Source organism: Schistosoma haematobium, chromosome 1 (genome assembly GCF_000699445.3).
Source record: "Schistosoma haematobium chromosome 1, whole genome shotgun sequence".
Taxonomy (NCBI): Eukaryota; Metazoa; Platyhelminthes; class Trematoda; order Strigeidida; family Schistosomatidae; genus Schistosoma; species Schistosoma haematobium.
The window spans coordinates 61,601,079-61,619,353 of record NC_067196.1 but is presented as its reverse complement, the minus strand read 5'-3'; the positions used below and the strand labels follow the sequence as shown (position 1 = coordinate 61,619,353).

The 18,275-nt window shown below is 33.7% G+C and overlaps 3 protein-coding genes across 4 annotated transcripts in view; 1 reads left to right on the top strand and 2 right to left on the bottom strand.

Moving 5' to 3' along the window:
- The window catches only part of MS3_00001789 (uncharacterized protein), a gene marked incomplete at both ends in the record, with an annotated part of 34,726 nt that extends 22,722 nt beyond the window's left edge, over positions 1-12,004 (top strand). The window contains 4 exons of one of the 2 annotated variants that reach the window (XM_012942062.1): positions 1,090-1,346; positions 3,152-3,606; positions 5,126-5,375; positions 11,895-12,004. In XM_012942062.1, coding sequence (XP_012797516.1) covers positions 1,090-1,346; positions 3,152-3,606; positions 5,126-5,375; positions 11,895-12,004 — 1,072 coding nt within the window. Of the gene's footprint in view, positions 1-1,089; positions 1,347-3,151; positions 3,607-5,125; positions 5,376-7,964; positions 7,992-11,894 lie in introns of those variants that run through there. The other variant, XM_051209284.1, reaches the window with a different exon arrangement.
- HIST2H2BF (Core component of nucleosome) lies at positions 7,801-11,958 on the bottom strand (the record flags this gene model as incomplete). The annotated part of the gene is made up of 2 exons (XM_035731014.2): positions 7,801-8,269; positions 11,528-11,958. The coding sequence occupies one exon, from the start codon at positions 11,956-11,958 to the stop codon at positions 11,590-11,592; it is 369 nt and encodes a 122-aa protein (XP_035588737.1). The 3' UTR covers positions 7,801-8,269; positions 11,528-11,589.
- A 5,662-nt stretch (positions 12,005-17,666) lies between the features above and the next one.
- Positions 17,667-18,275, bottom strand: part of CACNB2_1 (Voltage-dependent L-type calcium channel subunit beta-2) — a 32,803-nt gene continuing 32,194 nt past the window's right edge. Inside the window, exon 14 of the mRNA XM_051209283.1 lies at positions 17,667-18,092. Within this exon, the coding sequence (XP_051074724.1) occupies positions 18,030-18,092 (63 nt within the window). The 3' untranslated portion in view covers positions 17,667-18,029. The remainder of the gene's footprint in view (positions 18,093-18,275) is intronic.

Here is an 18,275-nt window from a genome sequence, read left to right as displayed (position 1 = left end):
ATTCTCTGTCACTTATGGAATGGTCGTATGCAAAGTATTTCTTCTTTGTAATGCGGTGCCGTCTGATAATTAATGTTCATCAACCAATGTGTGTTCAAACTAAATATATTGAGTGAGTGGAATATAAATAATAGAACCTTGTCTGTTGTTTTTTCTCATCGGATTCAGAACTGGGTATAGAAGTTGTGCATATAAGTGGACCGATAGAAGTTAAGATTATCTCGACTTCAGTTCAAGTTTAGTCTTGTTAACTCTAAGGTATCATTGATCAAAACCTAGGAAACTAAGCTAAGTACGAAAAATTACACACAGGGTAGAAGAAATGTAAAGAGAATTGTGACTGGTGGATCGTTAGCTTTGATCAACTGCTCACTCGTGGCACACAGGAGATCCAACTTCTAATACCGAGGCTTCTGGTGTTGCTATTTTCTCACAGGTAATGCTTTTAGGTAATATCAGATGGTGAATTGTTCTCATCCCTTAACCCACAAGGATTTCCAATAATTATTCCCGATTTGGTAATTAGTCATTTTGACTAGTGCGGTACATAAAACAAAAGTTGTGCAATATATTGACGGGCGTCCCCCCTGATTTTAACAACATTCTTTAAAAGGTGTCCAGAAACTGTTCTGTTTGCTCACTTGACTGGGGATGGTGTAGCACTGAGATTATATGTATGAGATGTTGGGGGCAGAATTCACGAAAATGGCTAGAGGCAATAGGGAATCCGTTACCTGACGCTTAAGTATATGCAGTTAGTACTCATAATTATTTAGTTCGAGTGAATCTGAAATCGAAAGGTTAATTAGCATGGTTACGCGCTTGGAAAATAAGTAAGCCGAACGTTAGGACAGGCAGCCTTATTCACTCAACATTCCATTTGAATTTTTTACCATCGAAAAGCATCTAATATTTCTTTTTGTTAATAATGAATGTAAAACTCATTTAAAAGTCATGTTTTTCTAGAATCTCTGTATATATATAGTAAACGCCTATACCTCAACTCCTAGAAGTCACCTATAGAATAAGTGTATTGGTTTTTAAAACTTACTGGCCTATATCTAATAAATGAGTGTTTTTACCCTTCAGATTACAGTACCTATCAGAATTGTTAAATAAACCTACTCCTCAGGATCCAGCTTACCAGAATGACAACGTTAATGAATTTATGGAAGATTCTATTTTAGGAGATGAAGAGACAATGAAAACACTCGAAAATAGTAAAAGTTTGGATGTTACAATTACAGAAAACAAATCAATAAAAGACCAGCCATCTTCACCGACAATCATTAATCAAGATTTATTTAATCGTTTCGAAACTATGATAGAAAATAAAGAAATAAGTAGTAATAATATGATTATTAACATAACTTTTTCACATCGGTTCTATCACTGTTAATGAAAAAACCCACTTATATACAGTTGTAAAAAATACTTAACGGGTGTGGCCCCTTGTTCTAACTCCAGTTATATCGTATGATTATCGTTATTGAAATATACATATGGTCAATTCTCGTATAAAATTACCGACTTAACTCGCGTTGGTGAATAACGGAATTTAATAAGTCGAATACGAAAATGGATGTTTGAATACGTACATTTTGTACACTCGTTGATCGGAAGGGACAATCAGAGAATCGCAGCGAACGAAGCGAACAGAGAGCAAAATGAAAAGAAACGACGAGCGGTGGATTTGGTTCACCCACCCTCTTCACCGTGCGTCATTTCGCTTCGCTCTCTTCTATTCGCCTCATCCCTCTCATTTCTTGTCCAGATAAGTGAGTGTACAAAATATATGTATTCAAAAATCCATCCTCGTATTTGACTTATCGAATTCCATTATTTACCAACGCGATTTTAGTTGATGATTATATACGAGGATAGCCGACAGGTGTATTCCGATGATAATCAGCATACAATCCAATTAGAGTCAGATTTCGGACCACTAAACGGGTTTAGTAAAGTCAAAGTATAATTAACGAAGTTTATGCTATTATTTGTCAAAGTATCTCGTCACTGACTTGAAGGTCTAGCTGACCAGGGTTATGTTATATAATCCAATAAGGAATTAGGTTCATATATTTAATCTATATCATTGTAGATGAAGTATATTAAGTAATAATTAAATGTTTATGATGTGTTGATCTAAAATAATCATATGACCTAATTCAAAGAGCAACCATTTATTTTTAAATTAAATGGCAAATGACATAAAAACTAGATTTTGAGCAAACAGAAATAACTGAGGGTCATTTTTAATCTGTACTACTGAAAACGAATGACGGTCAATAAGAAAGCCATGCTATATAAAAATAAAATGGGTAAAATCTTCTATCTTATCCATCTCAATGAATATCAGCAAGATAAAAAAAGAACATTTGTTTGAATCCCTTTTAGTTCTCTGTCACAGATTTAGGGAATACTCTAGTTCAGAAATATATTTTTCAATTGAAGTATGATAAAAAGCAAATGTATTAAATATGAAGAATCTTTGGAATTAAATCGCAGGTTCAGTCGAAGGTTATTTTGCTTTTTGTTAATTATTGAATTTATATTTCAATTTGGGCATCTGAAGACAAGTAATAACTCCTTTGAATTCATTCACATTTAATTAGTAAAAGACTACATAGGTTATTTGACTGTGAATAATTTTCATATGTGAACGACTAATAAAATAGTTGATTATAGATTCAATAGATTAACAAACCATTCATAAATCCCAATATTGACAGCAAAGGAGCTCAAGGTCCTAGATAAACTTCAGTGACAGAGGTGGGACGTATGGATTTAAACTCATTAATTCCTTTTAATTAATTCAAAAATTTACCACTTTTACAGATGCATGAATTTCCTATCACGTTGTACGTACACTTAATTCAAATTAAAAAATGCAGTTAATCTGATTATAACCCGATACTCCAGTAGCACCCTGATTGCTACAATCCGAAATTCAACCTGAAATGGGACCAAGAATTCATATGTATGAGCCGTTTCAAGATAGAATACACAAGTATCCCACACTCTCAAGCTATTATTAGATTTAGGGCTAAATTCTATCCAGGATAAAATATATATGTTGAATTGAGTAAATTTATGTTAGTTAAATATCAAATATTGTATTGTGTATGTTCTGTACTATTTGTTTTGATAGGGTCTAATGAATTTGTAATGAAAATATATGAACTATATCATGTTGGAACTGTTGAAGTTTGGCTAGTTCCACCATATGATATGCCACAACTTGAAGTTAAAGGAGACAACGAGCCACAGGAGAAGCAACCAGAAATGCAAAATCACATTGGTGTACCTGCTTACAAACCGGACTTAAGAAGTGTTAGCAATTATGAAAACGTTAGACCACATACAAATAAGGAATTCACACCACCTACATCACCCATAGCTCGAGCCAAATCTTCATCTTCTCAAATACGACGGCACAAAGCTTTTCCAGATGACAGTGTTGGATCATATCAGAATCAGAAGTTGCATAATATAGTTCGTTTAAATACTGTTCGTGGTATAGAAATAGCTAAAGAAAAATCTCCATCTGGTGTGACAATGGAAGATTTCCCTTCAGATCTAAAATCCCCTTTGGCTACTTACGATGTGAGTTTAAATAAACTTGAATATTATTATTCTGAAAGAAATTGCATTCTTAAAAGTATTGTTTAAAGCTGCTCGTATTTTGTAACGAAATGGATTGAAAAATTATAATGAATATGATTTCTTATAGTATTTCCTCGACTGATGCCACATATATGGATAGCTGCTGTACTGAATTTCACTCTTTTAGTATACTATTATGTACTATCTCTAGTGCAGTTTAATTTACTAAGTTTGTTAAACTTGAAGAGAATACAAAGCAGAATTGTAAAGACAAGCTATCTGTAAGACGCTTGAAAATGTCTTCACATACATAACAATAAAGTCTGACCAAAATTTAAGTACGAGAAATGTAGTACAATTTTTCAAAATAATTTAAAGGATCTACAGTTCAGATAGTATAAAATACTACTAAGAAGAAATCTTTATAAGAAGTGAGTAAGTCACCAATAATAAGGCTAATTATCAAAGTTCAAGGATGAGCAAATCTTTTGGTTTTGTGTACACACTTTCCAAAAATGTAAATACTTCAAACAAATCTGTTAGAAACTAGATGCGATTTCCATTTCCACAGGAATAAATATATTCATGTATGTTATTATCGTCCTAGTGACTGAATCGCATTTATTTGGGAAAGTAAACATGTGGACAGAATACCACATGAGTATAAATGGCGATTGAAAGTGAATAGAACTTTACCTATCTGAAGTGACATATTAGCCATAATAATGGGATCACTGAAAAACATCTCGATAAGAATACAGAAAGCTGCCTTAAAATTTTCCAGACTAACTCATTACTAATTTCGAATGAAATACGCGAACACTTATTAAAGCCAAGTGTAGGAAATAGTAATTCTCTCTGTATTACTCTGACTGTGTAACTTTCCTTAAAAAGGAAAAAATGTTTATGGATAACAGGCAGTTGATCCCATGTTTCATCAAAAAATTGTTTACGCGTAATAGAATAGCAAAATGGGTCATAATGAGTTAATTTGTTTAGTTTTAGGTACCAAGAATAAATCGATTAACGAATTTGTAGACCTATATAAACTATCATGACAGAATTACATGTCACGTTTGCCAAGCCACTGCTTATTCACAGGTAGGATGTTGGGGGAAGTGGAATAGGGTTAAAAAAAGTACACAATATCAGCTGACGAAAGTAATAACAGTCGGTTTAAATCATGCATAATGAAGTGGACATTTTTAGTTGAAGTTTTTAGGATGGCGTAAAAAGGCGTTCGGAAATAAAAGTTCCTGTGACATAGAATCAGTTACAAAGATAATTATGCAATCGACCTTTATATGTTTGTAAACGTTGAACTTTTGCCTACGTGTTAGTTACAATTTTTCGTTATCGACCTACATCACTGTTGTCTTTAGTATTTTCACACCTTTCTTACCTTCTCCTTCCACGAGTTTTACGAAATATGGTAAATTACACTGCCTTACTATTGATACATAAATCTGATATAAAAGAAATTCATTTAAGTTACCTTTTTTTCTAACTTATTTTTCAGATTATGATTGATCCTGATATCGTTTCTAATTATTTAAGGGTAATGTCATTCAAACCAAAAACAATAAATAATACTGAAATGATCAATGATCGTTTAGAAAAATCTGCAAGAATTAATTCTACTATAATGCCAAAAGAAATCAATAGAAGTCAACGTGGTCTAAATTCAAGTGTTGGAAGAAAATTATTGAATTCACCACCTAAAAATCGTGGTATTATTGGTGCCAGATCTTTAAATACAAGTGCTTTAAGTAAGTTGTTTATTGAAAATCAAACAGACCACAGTTACAAAATAGTTTAAAAGTAGTAAGTTTGAAATATTTATCTGATTTTATATTATACTTAGTTTAGCCAAAAGAAAGATTATGTATTTAATACAAAAACAAACATTTTTGTAGAACAGATTCTATTTCTTTTCTCTCCATCACTTATCAACAACAACTAGTTCTAAGTGATCGATCTGGGTTCTTTTATTGAATGTGTAACAGCATCAAATGTTTACTAAGTCTCTATTCTAATTCAGTAATCTGACATTTTAATCTTGTCATTGCCACAGTAATGATAGATAGAATTCATTGGAAGACGTTGATACTTGAGAGAAGCACATTTTCAACAGTATTAGACACAAGGAACAAACGTCGAACTCTCGATAAATGGAATAAGTAGTCTACATTACTCAGTTCAAATGTGGGTTTTTTTTCATGAGCCGAATATACTTTTCGCTAATTTGTAAATCTAATAAAATCCATTCTCAATAACACTTCGTGTTTAACTCTTTTGAACAATGAAAATTATCTGTGAAATAATTAAAGTAATTGGTTTTTTCAAAATATACGAATATTTTTCATCGATACATTCCCTACACTAACTAATTCGATCATAAGAAAAAGAAAGAAAACCTCTTTGGTTATATAGAACGATAGTCAATAGATTTAATGAACCTTCCCTTCTTAAGTGATGGTGACACCTATACTTGGAGTTTAGGAAATAAAATGGAATTTTTCACCTAACTTAATGGTTTAAGCACCCGGCTTTTAACCAATAACATATACGTACAAAAAGCCGTCCCATTCACTTCCGTTTGGATCACCTGGAAGTATCATTATCCCTTACACTTCGTGACTTGAAGCCCAATACATAAACATATACTTGTTAAATAAATTAAATTTACTATTCATTATTGACACCTTTAAAACAGTGAGAATCATTTTACTTCTGTCATGAATTACTGCTTCAACACATATATTTTCCAAGGGAAAGATTATCTTTACAATAACCCTTGAAAAAAACTTAAGATTTAGAATTTAGTGCACTAACTAGTTCCAAAATCAGTAAAACATGTATGTTGAAAAATTAAATCCAATCAAATTACACATGTGAGCTGTAAATCACGTTTACCTTTGTATTATTTTCGTACATTCATATTGTCACGTTGTATACAAACTAATGAGGAGTGAAATAAACTATTAATGATAAATCTAGATGGATTATACTCACTCAGTATTTTAATACAATTCAGTCATGATTATTTTATCGAAAACTGAAAGGTTGACAGCACATATATAAACCAATAGACTAAGCTTTGATTGTTAGGATGGTTCTAAAAATATTGTTGGTAAATTGAATAAGTCAAATCAAGAAAAAAATAACAGCAAAAAGTGAAATATACGTACTTATACCATAATTTAAACTGGAGAGAAATAATGAACTTATTTGACCGAAATCGACTGATTTCATTCCATATCACTTAATATCTTCAACATACCCGACCGTAGCTGCAACCCTTCTGCAATGGTTGAGCTTGCCTAACGTGCTGACGCAGTCGTTTTATTGACTGAAACACTTGTTCCTTCAAGTCCTGAGATTCCAAATAGATTGGTTGGGAACGGTAAAACCAAAAGCAGAAGCTTAAAGTCTAAGGGTGAAGTCATACAGATGACTATATCAGATGGTGAGGGCAGTACTATTTTTCTTGGAAAACCAACGTCTGAGACGATCCTGCCTTCCCATGACGAAAGGAAGGAAGCATAAAAATCCGAGCCTAGGATTAGCACACTGCACCTTACCACCCAAATTCTCGTTGCTAGGGTTTCACGTCTTAAAAATACGAAGCTAAGACATCAAGAACTACTCACAGAAAGACTGTATGACAATGCGTATTCCCGACCGCCGCCTGTTTCAACGCATAATGTTTATTTGTGAAGGAGTAAGTTGAATGAAAGCCAAGGAAGGGGAAACCAAAACGTAACATCAGTCCATGAAGTTAGTAACTGTTGGACTGAACCCTGTTAGCAGGTGCAGACTATCTGGTTGGTGTCTACAGAATTTTTTCTACTATCACTGCTAACATTACTAATTATACTACTCTGGTATTTGTCTGAATACTTTCATCTTGCTGTGCTCATATGGTATAATGAATTACACCGATCTACATATGTGCCATGTCCTAAATTGTTTATGACTGATTCTTGGAGCGTAGATTACGATTACTTTATGAAAGCTTATCAGGCATTATGAACCTTCAGTGGTAACCTTATATATATTGTGAAGAATATTCTTCGTTCATATATTGATGTACTTATATGATGGAAATTCTTAAACGGCCAGAAATATTTGCCCAAATGGTTATAAGGTATGGCTAAATTATCTGAAATTTATCGCTCTGCTAAGAAACACTTTTTAAAAGATTGTATATTATAATTAAAGATATTACATTTTAAACATTCTCCACAGTACAGTTTTATTTATTATTGAAACTAATAGTAGTATTGTACTTGTATAGAATATTCGTAAATAATTCTTTTCGTCTATTTCTTACAAAATATATTACATTAAAATAGAAGGAAAAAAGACAAGTTGAATTCAGGAAGAGAAATTCAAACATAACCAATAAATAATAACAATGTATTTCATAATGTTATTTATTGTTGAATACAATACCACTTTCATGATACTAATTCTTAACTTTTGTAAAATAACATTCCGAGTAGAGTAATAACTACTCGCGGATGAAGTAATATTAGTAGTGATATAATGTATTGCCTATAAAATATGTTACTTTTATTATGTAAAGTTGAATATCGTTTAATTCAACTACTATGCTTGGGGTTATTTTCCGACGAGTGAACAGTAAGTCCTTCATAACCTTTTTAAATTATAGATAAAATAATGAGATAATAAAATAGTAAAACCACTGTTTATTTCCGTTATCGTAATGATTGCAAAATAAATGAAATATTTTTAAAGAAATTCAATATTACATAGTAACTAATGGAAATGAAAATATAAAAAACATGCGTGCACTGATCAAAATGAAACTTATTAGTTTGTGAAGAACTGTCCGACTCTGAAGTAATTCTCATCATAAACTGATATCATCTGGAGAATCATTAGGAATTACTGTGCACTGGATGGTTTTTCACCTTAGGTCTGGATTTCTTACGAATATACACATACGGACGCACAAAAAATGATCTCACAGTGAGCGTGATATATCTAGATTAAATGACTTATATTCCCAACGTCAATCGAATCAAATCATGGTTTAACAATTATTCAGTCCCATTGGCAGATAGTCGCTATATTCCAGACTACCGTGTTTGAAATGATCATACAATCTGTAGTAATATGAAGCCAACAACTCTAGATTTCCAGACTACATTAAGAGTGTAATTTTAGCTATCTTAATTAATTAGAACGATTAGAACTTTCTTCGTGAGAATGATACCAAAAAGACAAGCATAATCTACCTCGGATGAACTAAAATTGCTATTTAGGTAAATATGAACTCCGTCCGCTCAACGGACATGATAGTCATCGATTCATCCTTAAAAGCATTTTTGCCCATAATATCAATCCTTGAAGGTTCTTAATAACAGCAGACCACGCACAAAAAGGTGTTCTAGTTGAGTGCTGAGAGAAATAAGAGTCATGAACAAGTGTGAAATAGATAATTCAGTGGGAAGGTTTAGGAATTAAATTGCTATTTTATTTGGGATCACAAATGTTGGAAGGAGATAAGCTTCAGTCATACGCTAGTCTTCCACACTATTCCTCGGTAATTTCTTATATGACAGTAGCATAAAGTTTTTAGGGTTTAAATTAACTCATTCACGAGGTACTTTAGTATGGCTCATACTCTAAGTGTGGGTTAATGATAGTGATCAAATTCTCAAACCGCAGTAGAATGAAGTTCGAGCCCAGCACTAAGTGAGTGAAGATAGAATGCCTTAAGCAGTAAGCTTTCGTTCTACTATATATGGCGCACTAGACTACTTCATTGGCAACGAAATTTTGCATTACATCGACGACTTTATGAAACATTCATAGTTTTACATTTCAAATCAGTCCCAAAATGATACTGGATTCATGTTGAATCACCTCACATTCTACACATCATTTCATTAGACAAACAACTCAAGATCAAACTTCTTTGGTAAACAACCACCAAAAGTATTTTTCAAGGTCAACCTATCTTTGCCTGTTTCTTAAGGGATAAGACAAACTATTAGTCCGCCTCATAGATCTAAATAACAAAATATGACCCCCTCCTATTCATTCTACCAAAAGGTCAGAGCTAAGATTTAAAGTTACGTAGTATTTTAGCTTGTATTTAAGAAGGTGGATCGACATAGGTATTTAGCGGTTTTTTCTTCCCCAGTCCACGTTAAAGACTTCATATAGAAACTGTTTTGATGAAAAAGTAACAGATAGTAAATCCACATAGAATCAGCTGAAATAAATCATACAAGACAAATCAGAGAATACCTGCTATTGTGTCTGCATAATTTAAAATGACACTGAGATTACTACAAACTACAACTCCGAGAAACATCCGACTGCCCGTCTAAGTAACAATAAGTGAACTGAATCCCTCTTATCTTTAAAGAATTTACTTGCCTAGCGCTCAATACAACAATGACTTATTCAATGATACTGGCTTACCACCAGTAAGTATGAGAATACTACTGTAAAGTTGGTGCTTAGCACAAAAATGAAGTTCGAAAAACAATTTGTAATTACGTTTGATCATTTGAACATGGGTTTCAGGATGTGTAGCGCATAAAGGACAATAAGAAGTTTCCCGGCAATGCTTTATTTAAGTCATGACACTAATGATAAGTGAAGCCTTGCAAACCTCACGATATGAATTTTCTTATCGAAGACAATCTAAAATTAGGAAGGTGTAAAGAACAGCTGTCTGGTATGTTGATCATACCTCTTCTCGATAACTATAAGGACACGTTCACTCATCTAAGTGTGTATAATCTAAAACACGTTGATAACTAAAGTATTACAAGAATGGTTTAGTTCGGGAAACATAAGACGAACTTTTTGAAGTGACTTCCTAGACGGGATCTCCTAATAAGTGACTAATTAGTTAGAAACATGTAAGCTATCTGGTAAAGGAAATGTACGGGTTTTAATCGTGTAGTGACATCAGTGCTACCTAAATACACTTTAGACAGAAATGTATTTCTTCCCAGGAATATTTGACTTCATACTTTACAATTAGCACCAACAAACGAAGCCACGGAAGAGACAGGGCTCTCGACAGTGGGGATCGACATATTCATAGGAGGCAAACATTCCCGATGCACTACAACTACTAGGGTGCGGCGCGCCACTAACTTAATTATGCCCGTTTCGACGATAACAGTCGCAAACTATAAAGTAATTTTAGGCAAGTCTAGTTAGAACATATTAACTGCCCATCCGTGGATAATGGACTTACACTTACCACCAACTGATCAGACGTTTCCGCGATTGGATTTCACTATAGACGTTGCTCATCACACTCTGAAAGGTGCTTTAAAGCCTAGAGAAAGTATATCGACCGATATTTCCTATTCATTTTTGAGTAGGTGTATTTTACTACGATTCACGGCTAGTTAATCCCCTTACTTAATAATTTCGTATACCCATAGGAAGAACTATTCAGAATTAAAGCTAATTTCCTCCGCAAAACAAGCCATCGACGGTTTAAGGTGAAACGTGTAATTATACAACTGGGAATGAATACTAACAAACTGAGAACAAGGAAGGTGACAAAATAAATCGAGATTTACACACTGCTTAGTGAAATATTAAGTAAACAGGCCCGGCAACACAATAAACACAAGTCTAAACATTCACCTAAATATAGAAAAATTACCGATGGGTCATCACAACACAAAAGCTTAAGTGATATCACAAATCTTACACTCGACCAGGACATATTAAGATGGTTTAGTTGGGTCGCAGATGAGACGAACTGTGTTCATTTAAAAATCCGATTAGCTTTATACACGATATAATTCAGAGCAGTAACCGCTACTCATAAAAGAAAGCCCAAAAAAGGAATGCACGTCTAGAAATTATATGTGGAATGGGGGTTGACGGCGTTATTTAAATAAAGACTTACAAGCTGATGAAAATAATTTTATTGTCTGCTTAAAAACATTACATATGGAAGTTAAAGTCATTTTATTTCGATCCACTGTACTTAGTAACTGCTTTTGTACCTTCAGACACAGCATGTTTCGCAAGTTCGCCAGGCAATAGTAGTCGGACAGCAGTTTGAACCTCACGACTGGTAATAGTGGATTTTTTGTTATAATGTGCTAAGCGACTAGCTTCTGCTGCAATCCTTTCAAAGATATCATTAACAAAAGAGTTCATTATAGACATCGCTTTTGATGATATCCCTGTGTCTGGATGGACTTGACGTAACACCTTATATATGTATATGGCATAGCTCTCCTTCCTCCTTCGCTTTTTTTTCTTCTCAGACTTAGGTACCTTGACTTTAGATGATTTTTTAGCCGCTTTCCCAGAAACAACTTTCGGAGGCATCGCGCCAAACAACGACGATGACGAAAATGTCACCCAGACAAAATAATTATTTTGATGCAGATAAACGATAAAGCACAAAGGTCATACCTACAACAAAGATCGAACTAAAGAAGTAGGGTTTATCATGACCACTAGATCACAGTATCATCAGGTTACCAAAGAAAGAATGTTTGAGCAGGTGTGAGAACTACAGAAAAATCACACTACTATCAGTACGAGAAAACGTTTTCAACAGTGTTGCCGAACCGGATGAAGGATTCAGTGGACGCGCAGTTTTGAGATGAACCTGCCGTATCCCGTAAGGATCGGTCGCGCATAGACCAAATTGAGACAGTATGGACCATCGTTGGGAAATATATCGAATGGAACTTGTCACTATACATCAAATTTCATGATTTGAATAGGCGTTTGACGGCGTAGTTGAAAGAACTGTGAAATTGTGGTTTACATCGCTCGTAGTACTATTATAATAATAGGCGTAATCCCAAAATTGTAGATATGTCATGATGTGAAAACTTAATTTAAAAAATCTTACGCGGAAGTCACATCATTGTCTATTCTGACTCGTCATATCGTATCAATCATCGTGGTTATGTTCGGTGATTGTAAAGAACACACAAGATACAGAAGCTACTCAATGTCTGTTCACTGGATATTATCAGCAACAACCCACTGTGGCAGAGAATAAACCAGGTTCTAGCTGAGGAGTGAATTAGAAATAGATGTTGGAGGTGGATAGGATATACATTATACAAATCGTCAAACTGCATCATGAAACAAGCAGTAACTTGTATTACTGAAGGTGAATGGAAAAGAGGAAGGCCTAGGAACATATTGCGTTGGGAATCGGAAGCAGATATGAGAAGTGGGAATAGCAACTGCAAAAAACGAGATGGGATTTTGTAGGACCGAGTTCTATGGAAAATCTTGGTGGGCGGCTTATACTCCTATAAGTAAATAAGTAATGATAATTAGAAACACTTGAATTAATTTACCAACTATAAATTCCGAAATCGTGCTATTAAGGTCAGGAAGAACTAGATGATCACGAACGAACATATTATATTTAGATTTCCTAATAAACGCAAAATCAAGTATAAGGGAATCACTATTTCGTACAAATGCAAAAACCTCTACAGCTTAAATGGAAATCCAGATTTCTGTAACTGATCGTACTTCTGCTTATATTCATCATATGTCTATCCGGCTGTGCATTGGTTATAGTCTCGGTATGATCTGAAATGTACTCATTAGTATTAGAACCACCGACGAAAAATGGAACGGACTCACCCGAGTTTTTGTAACGTGTCCGATTGTTGTAACTGGCTTGCATAGGAACCACAGATTTATCAACTCTTTAATAAACCTTTCTTAGACTATGGAAAATCATTTCAGCAATTTTTTCACTGCTTCTTTTGCGTATGGTCTGATAATTCTGACCTTAAAATATCATCTCTTCTTCTCCACCGGTCTTTGGATTTTGCAGCGGTAATATGGTCAATGTTGGCTCTAAAAGTCTTGAAGTTTCTTGCGTGTAAATGAGAATGAGAGAGCTTTAGAGTCGTGCGTATATATTCGCTGTTCGATTTCAAAGTTATCAAGTCAAGCACTACATTGCGACCGTCTTTAGTGAACAATAAGGATGGCTGTCAATGAAACACTCTTAAATTCTTCAGACGCAGGATAGAGAGTCTGTAACAGCTCAGGTTGATTGGTTAAGAGTTCATCTCAAACAACAAAGCATATGTTAAATCAGTATATTTCAAGTATTCATTCACTTCCTTATTTTGTATAGGCGTTATATTTACTATTGTCTTATATTGAATGTTGGGAGGCTCTGTTTGTCTGAACAGATAATCCCACGCTCCACTGTGACTGCGCGAATATCTAAATAAAGACCTACTCACTACTTGTCTGATTTCTTCTATCAATAGCACGAGGGTTACCTATAGGAACGAAAGGTCCACAATCAGTGATGAGGAATTCATATTCTATAAATAATGATTTATCCTCTCTAATCATCAAACCACAATATCCAAGAACAGGGGGTTTGTGACCACTAACACTCAAAATTTAAACTTCAGTGGACTTGATTATAGCATTAAGATTTGACGATTTCAACTTCACAACTGAAATGACGAACTTGACAATACCAGTGTCAACAATAATGTCGTGAAAAAGATTAGTGGACAAATATAATCGTTTTTCAATATAAAGTGACTGACTCGAACTTGTAAATAAGTATAGCAACATGATTATTAGGTTTGACAAAATTATTCAGATCTGAGTTACAAAGTTTAACATTAATTGAGAAGAAACAAACAGTAGTTTTACAAACCAACGTGGATGTGTCCAACTTTACCACACTTAAAGTATTTATCATGTCAAAAGACATGAATTACGTAAATGAAATTAACCATAGGATAATCTGTAAAATGTGATCGATAAACGAACTCACCATTAATAAAGTGAAACGCCCACCACCACGTTAACTTTCTTTGACCTTGTATGACTGTCTTGTTTATTCACCAATCACAATTTTATGTACATCATAAAACAATCTTTGCCTTGTTGACTCATTCTTCCTATCCTCTAGTTACCGTTCGATATGTTATTCATGTCTCTGTTTTTACCTGTGTTAATAGACTGTGCTGTTTGTTTTGTACATTAACGGTGTCAATTTATGTTTTAGAAACAGATGGGGTTTATCAAACCAAATAGCTTACTTGTTCTGACTTTGGCTAAATCAAGACTCTGTGCTCGACAGTCTAGAGAATATCTTAGAGTTACACCTGTAGGAAATTGCATCCTACATAATCATTTACCAAACATGTGCTCACCTTTGTAACCTCCTTCGCGATTCCTTCTTGAATCATTTTTCGTGTTTCCATGGGGATGGGAACCATTATTAGACAAACACGAGCTTGAGCGACACTGAGAATATAGTTCATTGCGACGACTGAGCAAAATATTAGAAACCTTCTCTGACTGAAAATCAAGTTTATGCACTGCCTCACAATTAATACATGTTTTAATTTCTTAGAACAAACTCTTGAGCTTCTATAGTAATTCTCCTACTAAATTCAGAATATTCATCTCATTAGTCAACCGATCGCGAAGCTGAGTTTACAATCGGTCGCCCAAATTGCACTTCGCGGCCTGTTTCTTTAGTTCAAGTAAAGATTCTTTAACTTTCTGATCATTTTGTCGTATCATTTTATGTATCTTCGATCTTTCTTTGCATTAGAAGCTAGTACACTGCACATGACTAAGTAGTAATCCCCTGAGAGATTCAGATGACAATGAAGTTGCTTTCTCTGGGAAAGCTAGTTTCTTTAGCAGATGACAAGCTTCTTTGATGATGAACGTCAGAAAATAAGCTGTGAACCCATCATCTTTACTGTATTTCCTATTTATGCACCAGGTTTTGGACCGCTCCATGTAGTTTTCTAAGTGATACCAATTTCAATTATTATCGAACTGTCCAGGATTTTAGCCTTTTTCGACGTCAATGTGATAAGTAGAAGTACTTGAACTATTGCGTTAACTAGGACTTCCCGAAACAGTGAGTTAGACCAAATAGAACTAGGCTAACACAAGCGAACGTATAGTATTTAGAATTCTAAAGCATCCAGGAATCAGGTACAAAACAATCGTTAGTTCATACAAACACCACCCACACTCGAACAAATACTACTATCTTTTTACACTTATGGATCGTTTGACACAACAACCAGAAAGTTTTGTTATTAAATTTCATCTTAAGATCACTTGGACACTTTGGTCACCCATCGGTTATTAGGACTCATTGTAGGTAGCGGTTCGAGTTCATCTTATTCATACATGACAAAACTTTTAAGTCTGCTTTGCAACTGAGTATACAGCAAAATGGAGAGATGCACCGGAAACATCAATAAAATTGTTAGTATGTACTGTTAAGTATTTACCAAACCGCCTGTAAATAGAGATGAGCATTGAAACTAATTTAACTTGTTAGGTCGTATGATGTTGCTATCAGGTGACACGTACATGTTAGACTTGTCTACGTTCGCACGTCGGTCCATCGTTGATGCTTGCATAGTCACTGTGGCAGAATAGTGAAGTAGAGCAGTAGTTAAACAAATCAGAGCAGTCGTTCTATTAACCATCGTCTTGCTCTTTGCATTTCAGCCGGGAGCGCACTAGTTCATATGTCCTTGAGTCGTGAGCCAGTCCTGAAAGCCGATATGGCTTGTGTGCTTTTCAGGTACAGAATAATTCCATTACAATTACGATTAAGTCTGTCAGCGCTATAAAGAAACCAAACAATTGAATTCCACTACCATACACTTCTGACGTTAACTATGTCCCTTTCAAGTCTAATTGTTCTTGAGAAATTAACTTCTGAGTTATCTAATTGAAGACACTTAGTTCGGGATGAATCGAAAATAACATCCCACTAACCTATTAGACGTACAAAGCTAGCTAACAGTGGCTGTTTCCAGATAGTCTGGAATAACAGTGTTATGACTTTAGGCTGCCAATAGGTTGTATAGTTAGTGAAATTCCTCTCAGAACAAGTTGATGTACTTGATATGCTGGAACTACAGTTAATGTTTCTCCTAAAATATATTTGACTACTTTTTAAGAACGGTCTTAAACATCAAACAGTATAAGCTAAGTGACAGCAAGTCCTAAAAATATAACTTTTTTTGGCCAAAATTCGCCTGCGTAACCTCTGTCACATAACTCATTCACATGGTCGGGCAGGTTACCAATCAATAAACCATTCATCGACTAAACCTGATTCAATATGAATTTAATGTAAAATTGTAATATATTACAAGCAATGCAAAATTTAAGAAAGTTAGTTAACAGCTTCAGACATTTCATCAGAGAGGCTTTTACCAACAATATGACGTTCTTGTTAATGAATGAAAAGTACTGCTTCAATTCTAAATGGTTAGAATCAGCTAAGTCATTCAATGAAGCAGGTACACTTCGATGAAATTACAACAATTATCCGTTAAATTAATGTATACAAATTAATTAAAGCCTATACTTACAATATTAGGCATTAAAGAAATACTTTTTATTTATGAATATTCTTTTGATAATTAAAATAACCCATAGTGTCATTGAATAAGAAAAAGAGAATTCAGCGAAGAAAATTTTCTTTTGGACGAAATCATTATCTGACCCATAAACGATTTTCTTCCTTACCCTTTGATTAGTATATAACCTCATTTGTTATTTATCCTTGAATCCATTTTGGTGATGCAATTTTTTCTATCCTCCTATAGACATACATTCTCCATATACCTATATATACGAATGTACAGCTTAAGTAAATGATTTCGTCAAAAAGAAAATTTTCTTCGCTGAATTCTCTTTCTCTTATGGAATATTCTTTTCAACAGTCTTACATATGAAATTTTATTGTGTTAGAAGTCATAAACAATGAATATTAATCCACAATTCTAAGAAAATATACAGATATTTAAGTGAGGATTCTAGATACTTTAAATTTGAGTATAAAAAAAATTTAAACACTTTAAATGATCAATCAACAAATGGTTTAATTTTATGAAATTTTTGACACAAAATATTTAAGTCAATCAAATACAAGATTAGGTGATATAATAAAATCATTCATTTATGACATCTAATTATTTACTATAATTTTATCATATATACATTATAATGTAATTTATACTTGATATTGAAAGCTTGAACATGATATACTTTATAAAAAGAGATAAAATACTCAAATAAACTTAATTAATATTCTCAATGATAATAAAGGATATTGTGCGTAGTTAAAAACTAATAAAAAGCTTATTAGGAATGTAAACTTTAACGATAAATAAAATCACAAAATAAAAGGAAAACAAAAGCAACAATTAAAGGGAATAAATTTGAATAATAATGTGATACAAAATATTACTAATATGTATGAAGTATTATTATGCTATGTCACTTTACATTATGTTACACTAAATGTTAAAGTAGAAGAGTAAAAAATAATCAGTAAAGATATTCATTTATGATTATGATTATTATTATGCTAAGCAAATAAAATTACAGTTTATTTAAATCATGATTGAACCTTGACGACTTCGAGTTTTTGGATAACCTGAGTCTACAAGAAAGCGCTAAGAAAAAAACAAGTGGATTAAAAAAAACAAATAAATAAGTATATGTTCACTTTAGTTTAAGCAGTGAAAACTTTATTTTAAATAATTGAGATCATGAACTGATTGGTGTTAGACCACCACCACCTGGAAGCACTGGACGGCCGTTTCGTCCTATTGTGGGACTCCTAAGCAGTGCTCATT